Here is a 9,461-nt window from a genome sequence, read left to right on the forward strand (position 1 = left end):
TGTTACATAAAATTTCTAGCATAAATGTAATTCGGCTAGTAGATTGTTGGAAAAAGTGTTCAGTAAATAAAAAGAAAAGAAACATCGCTTTACTTTGTGTAGACAAAATGGCGGCGAAGAAAAAATAGAGGGTTGCTGTAGCAGAGTTGGTCGCCAAATTTTCGCCAAGTTACCATAATCCAAAGATCAACCAAGACATGCTCATCAGTTAATTTCTATTAATGCAAACCTTTTACTAAATTAATATTTTATTTTTAATTATGCACAGATACAAATATTTTGCTCTTCAATTTATGTATGGCTTCTGAATATGATCTCCAACTTTAATAAATATTTTGATAAAATTTTGTAATAAAATAAGGGATCACAACTTTTTCTTGCTTTATTTTTTAAAAGACGTAGACAAATTTTCTAAATGTAAGTACAGGAAATATAAGAATGCGTAAAAAATGAAATTTTACAATTTTTATACAATTACTTTCTTTAAATTTAAAAGTACCAAAACAGGAATATTTGCATCACTTCTCACATTTTCGTAACTGGAAGTATATGTCCATAACCAATGGTTCTGAAAATAAAGGCCAGGTAAGGTGTGTGTGTAACATGTGTGCATGAATTGGGTACTATATACATATATACATTATTTCATGATTACAATCCACTCCAATGTTATCAGCTCTTTCTAGTAAATATTTGAGACAATTATCTTTGGATTTAATCAACCAAAATAATTCTGACAGGCATTTAGGCATATTAACCTTCTAAAGTTCAGGTTTTAATTATGAATGCATTTGAAAATAGTTATGGAGGTACCAACAAAACAAAAGCAAAACTTTTATTTAAAAGAAAATTTCATAATGAAATCTAGTTAACCCATTTACAAGACTAAATAATGATAATTATCTTAAAAGTATCTTAAGCAATATGTGTAAGCCATAAAGGTACTTACATTTCAAGATTTTTTAAGTGATTGAGCTAATTATCCAATAAGAAATTACAGTAAATCCTTTCCTTTAGATTATTACATATCATATAATTTTGTGCATATGAAAATAAAATTAACATTCTTTCTTATTTTCTCATTTACCCATATAAAATTATTACTTTTTAATAATCTCAAATGCAATAATACATTTAATAATAAAACTTGATAACTAAAAAATATAAAAAAATATGATTTGAAAATTATACAAAAAGCCATCATACTTGACTTGATATTTTTCTTTCTTTCATGTGTTTATGAACTGCTGATTAATTTTAAAAACTACTATATGCATAACAATGGAGTAGCACTTTCTGTAAGTTCTATATTTCAAGTTTCCTAAGTATGAAATATGAAATTGACAGTTTTATACTTTGATATCACTGTGTGTAACATCTTGAAAAAACCAGTGCGCTTTTTATATCAAATCTGCATATTAGTAATATTAAAAATTTGAATTTAATTTAGGTATTAAGAAATGTACTCGGTAAAAGAGAGGTTATTTCTGAAATAATGATATCTGATGACCACTACATGAACAAGTTTAACGGATTAGTCTAATTATTACTAATAATTATCCATAATTGGTATTAACAGTTAACATTGACAATTACATGGAGGTTTATGATAATCTGCACACCCAGCAGGAAAGGCTTCATGACGTTTAGGTCAGTGATGTCTTTCTGAGATTTTTTTTTATATTCCTAATGTTCTATTTTAAATTGAGTTTCTTGCATGTAATTACCTATCACAATATTTCTTTGCACTGATGGCAGGGGTTCATCCAATCAACTATGACTAATCACTTTAATTGTTTGCATCTGCATTACTTCTATCAAGTGTGTTCTACTAATAAATTTTTTCTTGTTTTATATATAGAGCAGGTTCATTTACTTTTGTTTAATTCATTATAAAACAGCAAAGTAATTAATTATAATATGAATTTTTTTGAATGCCAATCTGGTTCTTCTCTCGTAACTATCATCTACACCTTAATTTCCACAAAAAAGTACATTTTTAAATTTTACAACAGAAATTCTTTTTCATGCTTCTTATACTGCTTTCCATAAACCATTAATTGTCTTTGGTCAATGCTCCCTTTAACAGCCTAAAAACAATAGTACATAGTCTATAAATGCCACATCCAGTTTTTTTGGAATACGTGAAAAAGGTTCATAACAGTTCTTTTTTTTTCTTCAAATATTCAAAGTCAAAACATCAATTTTCATAATACATAGAGGATACTTCTTTGTTAACAACTTCATAGGCCTTTGACAACATTTGAAATTTGTATTTTGAACAATTAAATTTGCCGATTTTGGTGACTAAGCATGGGAGCAGATTTAATGAGAAAGAACCATACAAATTAAATTTTTATATTTTCTCAAACCTATTTAGCTTGCCATCATATAAAAAGGCAGCTTTGATCATAAACTTCCTTAAGTTTTCTTCAGAATGCTAAAATTTAAATTATTCTCTTCTCATTTATAACTTTCAGTTACAATCATACACACATAGCCATATTTTATGCTTAGTAATTATAAATATTAATTTTTTACGTGATAAATAATTTCCGTAAAGAATTCTACAAGTGGTCTCTTATTTTGAAATCCCTTGAAAGGCAATAATCATTGTATATCTCTTTAGAATTTTTATCTTTACGTCTTTATTTAAAAAGAATATATCTAAAAAAGCCTTTAAAATAATTAAGACTTTTGTGTATAACTATGTAAAATATACCTTATTTCCGTGCATGTGTATGAAGCGGCAGATTTTACATTTGACAGCTTAGAGTATCAAAGAATATTGAAGCCATTTGCTAAAATTATATGATGAGCAAAAATATTATACTAATAAAATATAAATACATTTAAAAATAAGAGAAGAAAAATTGTTATTTTTATATTAATGGCTTTTATTGGCCTATAAAAAACACACATAATATAAATGACGATAAAGATATCATAAAAAAGGAAACAATTATGGTTTTGATTTGAAGTGCAAAATCTACTTTCAAATCAAACATATGAATGCATATACCACTGGTACATGCACATAACAATCTGTCATCCTGAAAGATTCTAAATTATTTTTTTTAATGATTTCATGATTTAGGATTTACCGTCATTCTTAATGTTATAAAAATGCGTACATTTGAAATCATAATCACATCATTAAAACAAACTGAAGAGAAGCCTAATAAATCTGGAATAACAAAATTATAACATAAATATGTCAATTTTTCCATGCTGACCAGCCTCTGAAAATTAAACATAAATTTCAGAAAGAAAAAAACGGGGTATCATACTGTAAATATTCAAATCTTACAACACTACCCTTCTACTTTACTGCTCTGCAGTTATTAATACAATTTTCAAAATTTGTTTTTTCAGTTACATCATTTTCGATACAGTAACTGAAAAATTATTTAAATCACTCTGACCTCGCTATTCCTCATCCCTTTGTGAATAGCAAATAATATTTCAAGATCTGCATTTGAAATTTGAAGGAATGGGAGAAATATTATTAAAATGATTTCTATGACTGTAAACCAATAATTATTATTCAGAATATATCAGTTACAGAACAAGTGTTTTCTTCTTTAATACATTTCAAATAATATTAAACTTTGCATTCAAAGTAATGTACATTGACAACTTTTTTTTTACGAATAATAATCTTACATTTAGTTTCTTACTTAAGAATATATGAACATCTGGATTGAATATTATACCTTGCATTGTAACATTTTAATGAAATTTATTTCGTTTAATGGCCTTAGAATTACGTCGAAAATAAGCATCGTGAAATTGCAGTACTTCTGATGCAAGAAACACTTTATTTTTCAGTATGTCTTTCCACTCACTTGTGTCCAATATATCACATGCATAAGAACAGAAAGATTTTTTAGCAGCTAACTTTAGCTTATTATCACTATGCATATCGGCCAAAATCAGCACATCACACACATTTTCAGCTGTCATGGAAACTGATATATATGTACAACATTTCGCTTTCATATCTAAAAGTTGATATTTATCTGACGCAGAATAAAGTTCCAAAGCATTATACATATTTACTTTTTTAAGCTGTCCAGAATAAATATATTGCAGCATGATTTCAATTACATCTGGATCAATGTCAGAAATTTCAATGACATTTGTCTTTTCTTCAGCCATCTCGTGACTAAACATACCACGGAATACGGGTGAACGGGTCGTCAAAATCACTTTATGGACAGGAAATTCCTTATCCTTCACTCGAATTGAAACATCAGTTAACTTTTCACTCTTATAAAATGCCTCCAAATCCTCTGCAAGTTTTTTCAAATGATTATCAGATAATTCTGCAGATGTCTGTGTTAGAAAAATTTCTTCAAGATCAGATATCGCAACTCTACCATCCGACACAGAAATATCACACTGAAGAGTAAGGGTATCATTTGGCAAAATATTTCTTTTCTCCTTAATCAACGTATCTCTTTTTACAAAATGACAAAAGCCTAATTTTTCACCTGTTCCGAACATTTCATTAACTATAGCAGTGTGCTGCAATTTATTATTTATATCTACAACAGAGACTTTAAATTTGACACGGACAGCCTCCTCTTCTTTAGCACACTGTGGTCGGAAAAGGAAAACTGACACTTGATCCTCATCATCATCTCCGCTTGCACCTTTGGGTTCAAATATAACATCAAAATTTTTACCTTCTGTCAAACATGAGGCTGCTAATACTTTTTTACTAATGGAATGCCTCCAACAACTAAAATTTTCAATAACCCAAGTGTAAGAACAACTTCCAACACTAATTTTAGTCCTAGCATGAACTTTATTTGGTTTGGAAATATGCTGAAGCTCACGAGGCCCATATTTGCATGCTATTTCATATAAGCCTAGAGGTACATAAGCTGCAGAATATACTTTACCTGTATATAAATAGGATATGAATGCTTTCATTGCCTCTGGGTTTAAGTCTGTAAAATCGACATTAACCCCATGTTTTAATCTTTCAGCTTCAAAAATATTTTTGAGCTCTGAACAACGAGCATCAAGGATGATTTTATGCAATTTTAGCTCCTGATCTTCCAATTTAAGAGTTAAATCACTGTATTCTCCACTCTCGTACAATTTTTTTAGATCATGGGACAAATTTTCATACACTGAAATTTCCTCCTCATCTTGATTCACATTCGTTTCTGTAGATTCATTATGTTCTACAACAACCCTGACTTCCCAACTTAAAGTAAGAGTGTCATTAGGGAGAAATTTTGATTCATTTTTAAAAACTTCTTCTCTACGGATAAAAGTAGGAAAACCCCAACCTTCACAATTTTTTAAATGATTCTGTGATTCATGAATATTACATAACTGTCCATCAGCATCTACAAATGAGAGCCAAGATTCTACGTAAATAACGTCTGAAGCAGCGTCTGGAGCCCGGTAAAAAGAAACACAAATGTATTCTTCATGTCCGGCTTTTCCTTTTGGATAAATATTTACTGAAAACTTAGCAGGTATACATTCACTCAAGCAAAATACTGGACTACTTAACACATCATCCTCTTTCTGGCAACACATACTGAAATTTTCGATAGACCATATAAATACACTTTCTTTAACACTAGAACGAAATCGAGGGCATTTTATGGCTTTTAAGACCTTTTTACAATTATTTAGTTTCCTTAAATATGCCATACTTCTGTAACAGATTACAGATTCATATCATAAAGTTACGGTAAATGTCAGAGAAATTTCATTAATTTAATATTACAACAAATAATAATAAACAAAGCGGAGAATTTAACGAGATGCAACAATTTCTCGAAACCCGCAAGTTACGTCATCAAGTGTGTACGTCATGACCGGAAATACCCTATGCCATCTGTGTCACTTTCATTGTTAACCAAAGGCTAAGAGCAGGTTTGCTTTCATTTTGTATTATTCTTATAACTTTAAAATTATTACATATATATATTTAAAAACATTAGTTATTTCTCATGCTAGTTACTTTTTGACTGCATTCGAAATCACCTATCTGTTTGACAAAGGGTAGGGTCTCTGCCCAGTCACCCTGATGCTACACCGTTTCTCCAGTGCGTGATTTTGTATTTATCACTGATCTAGCAATTAAAATAAGTAAACATTGAACTACTTAATGTTATGTGCAAAGATTGGAATGAGCTAAAGGAACCGGTAGAAAAACAGGTTAGCTCACTTTGGTAAACAAACGAAAGGCTAGGGGACTCGTTCGGCTGTGACGTTCTGAAGTTTGTAGAGCTACCAGAGGACATTGCTGCATTTGGACTTTCAACTAGATATTTTAGTTCCATACTTTTGTGGAGGGTGGAATTTTTGATAATTTCTGTGGATATGCAGATTGAATCCGCAAAGTCCTTAACAAAACTGCCTATTTAGATAGGATATGAATGCTTAATATCAGTGGCGTAGCTAGGGTGGGGCAAGAGGGACATCTGCCCCGGGCGCAGCATCCAAGAGGCGCCAAATTGATGCTAAAAATTTTAGAATGAAATGTTTCCCATTCTTGTAACACAGAAAAGGGGTGCAAAATCTTTAGTTGTCCCCGGGCGTTAAAAACATTAGCTACGCCTCTGCTTAATATGTGCACACAGATCGTATTTTATTCTCTAGTGTCAAGATGTAGAAACATCTTTTTACTCGACTTCTGATAAGGATCGGGTAGGAGCAGAAGGAGTAGGGTGGAAGGAAGTGTGGGAGGCGGTAAAAAGAGAGTGAGGTCCGCACTAGCGGCGGCGAAAAAGAAACGGGGGGTGGCAAGTCCAGTGTCGTTATAAGTTGTAGCCGCGAGTGTCAAACCGCAGAGTCAGTTTAGCGTGAATGAGTCAATTAAGGTTGTAATTCTTATGTGGGTAGGATGTCACATGGGTAACGATGTTTTTCTCTGCAACGCGGGGAGTGTCTGAGAGTGCTAATAAGGCTATTACTGTGGGTTTGTACTGAATAAAAGAAGTTGACCGCTAATCGTTTAATATACTCTTGAATAAGTTCGATTCGAAGGTCTCTGTGAATATAGATGTTTGGAATATACAAAGGAGCATTGATAATTTCTCGTAGAATTTTATTTTGTAGAATTTGTAATTGTTTAATATTGGTTTTAGCTGCATGTCCCCAGATCGCTGCTGCATAAAGAAGGGCTGGGCGAAGTATGGAGCGGTATAGAATTAATTTGTTTGTAGTAGATAAGTTGCTTTTTCTACCAAGAAGAGGTCGCATAGTAGCTGTGGTGATTTTAAATTTTTGTACTACGGACCGGAAGTGGGTTCTGAAGGTAAGTTTTTGGTCATGGGTGACTCCAAGGTATTTGGTTTCATTAACCCAGTCTATTTCTTCGTCTAATATTTCAGGGGGTGGAGGATAGTATTTCATGTTTCCTTTACGGAAAATTATATTGCCTTAGTTTTATCAGTGTTGATTTTAATCTTCCAAAGGGTGAGCCATTTTTTCCAGTTTTATGAGATAGTTTTGGAAATGGTTTCTTACGGTGATAACTGTGCAGGCTTTAGTAAGTGTGGCAGTGTCATCGGCAAAGAGTGCAAGATGAACAGAAGGGTCTTTAGGGATGTCTTGTGTATAAATGTTAAAAAGGTACGGCGAAAGTGCCGACCCCTGTGGACCACCAGCATTGATTACTCTGGTGGTAGAGTAAGCAGTACCGATTTTGATTCTGAATGTTCTGTTGCTGAGAAAAGAGGCTATTAAGCGAATAAAATGATCTGGAAAATTGAGGGTGATTAGTTTGTAAATAAGGCCTTGATGCCATACCCTGTCAAAAGCTTTCGCGATATCGAGGAATATAGCACCGGTCGGAAGCTTGCAGTTGTAGCCTTCAGTGATAATGTTGATAATTCTAAGAAGTTGGTGGCAAGTGCTATGATAATTACAAAAACCGAATTGTTCTTCTGGGAGAAAATTCATGTTAGGGTGAATTTTTTGGATGTGGAAAAGTAGGATTTTCTCAGTAACTTTAGACAGATGGCTAAGTAAACTGATAGGGCGATAGTTCTGTGGGAAGGTTGGATTTTGTTGCGATTTAACAAAAACAATTATTAAAGCTTGATTCCATGAGTTAGGAAAATGAGCGAATTTGATAATTTGTTGATTATCTTAGTTAGGCAGGTAAGAGCGTTGATCGGAAGATGCTTCAGTGCTTTGGTCGAGATGCCATCGTGCCCTGGGGATTTCTTCGTTTGTAAGGAGCTAATGGTGTTGGCAACGACTGTTGGGGTAGTCAGGAAAGTGAAGTTGTACGGAGCAGGGGTATCAAGGAAGTTATTGACCACCTGGTTGACCCGTTCAATATGGTTATTGTCGTACGGAGTGGGATTAAGAGTGAATGTATCTTCCATATAATCCGCAAAAGATTTAGCTTTATCTTCTTCTGTATATGAAAGTCCACTAGGTCCATGAATAGGTGGAATAGGTTTATAAGGTTTCTTGAATTTGCGGGAAATGTCAAATAGGGAATTGTCCTCTATAGCTAGGTTATTTAAGAAATTGGTCCATTTTTGGTGTTTGAAGTTCTTGATTCTTCTGTTGATTTCTTTTTGCATAGAGTTTAGTTCGTGTTTGAGTTGTAGATCCCTGGTGGTTTGCCATCTTTTACGGATCCAGTTTTTCTCTTTAATACTATTTCTTATATCGGCAGGCAGGGGAAGGAAAGGCTTGTTCACATAAAAAGTATTGGTGGCTTCCTTTAAAGCAGAATGGATGCAATTGGCAAATTTTGAGACTTCGTGTTCTAAATCTTCTTTGTTGTTGATGCATGGGTTACCTTGTATGGAGTTATTCAGAATTTCAGAGTATTTGATCCAATTTGTAACTACTATACTTCTGTCAAGTGAGGGGAGGTATTTATTAATGGGGATTTCAAATACAATGTGGTTGTGGTCGGAAAACAGGGCTGAAATTACAGAGATATTGCAACTGTTAGTAATGTTATTTGAGATGAAGTCAATTGTTGTGGCGCTATTGTACCCGTAATGGGTGGGCTCGTCTGGAGCATGAATGTTATAATTATTTGAATGAATGAGTTTAAATATGTCATTTCCTTTTTTGTTAACAGGTCCTCGGTTCCAGCAGGGGTGTTTGGCGTTGAAGTCCCCTCCGACAATGGTAGAAGTATTAGAATTGAGGAGGTGAATCAATTCTTGTACGCTGGGATTATTATTTGATGGGATGTATATATTAGCAATTTTGAATTTTTTATGTTCTATTACAATTTCTATTGTGTTACTTTAGAAAGTGGTGCTGGGATTAGGAATTTGAGAGTGTTTTATGCTCCTTTTAACAAATGTGATGATGCCACCACCTCTTCCTGTCTCACGATCCGTACGGTAGGTGTTATAATTAGCATAAAGTACTTTGAGTGTTGGTTTTAAGGTGAGTCTCTTGTATGAGTATTACGTAAGGTTCAATTTCAATAATGATGTTGGATAATT

At 32.9% G+C, this 9,461-nt stretch overlaps 1 protein-coding gene across 1 annotated transcript; it reads right to left on the reverse strand.

Moving 5' to 3' along the window:
- Positions 1–366: 366 nt before the first annotated feature.
- LOC118203284 (TD and POZ domain-containing protein 1-like) lies at positions 367–5,826 on the reverse strand. The gene has a single exon (XM_035375558.2). It carries the CDS (start codon positions 5,677–5,679, stop codon positions 3,733–3,735), a length of 1,947 nt encoding a protein of 648 aa, XP_035231449.1. The 5' UTR covers positions 5,680–5,826; the 3' UTR covers positions 367–3,732.
- Between the last annotated feature and the right edge of the window lie 3,635 nt (positions 5,827–9,461).

The sequence above is a fragment of the Stegodyphus dumicola genome, chromosome X2 (genome assembly GCF_044657685.1).
Source record: "Stegodyphus dumicola isolate Sdum_Otavi_A_Nest chromosome X2, ASM4465768v1".
Lineage (NCBI taxonomy): Eukaryota > Metazoa > Arthropoda > Arachnida > Araneae > Eresidae > Stegodyphus > Stegodyphus dumicola.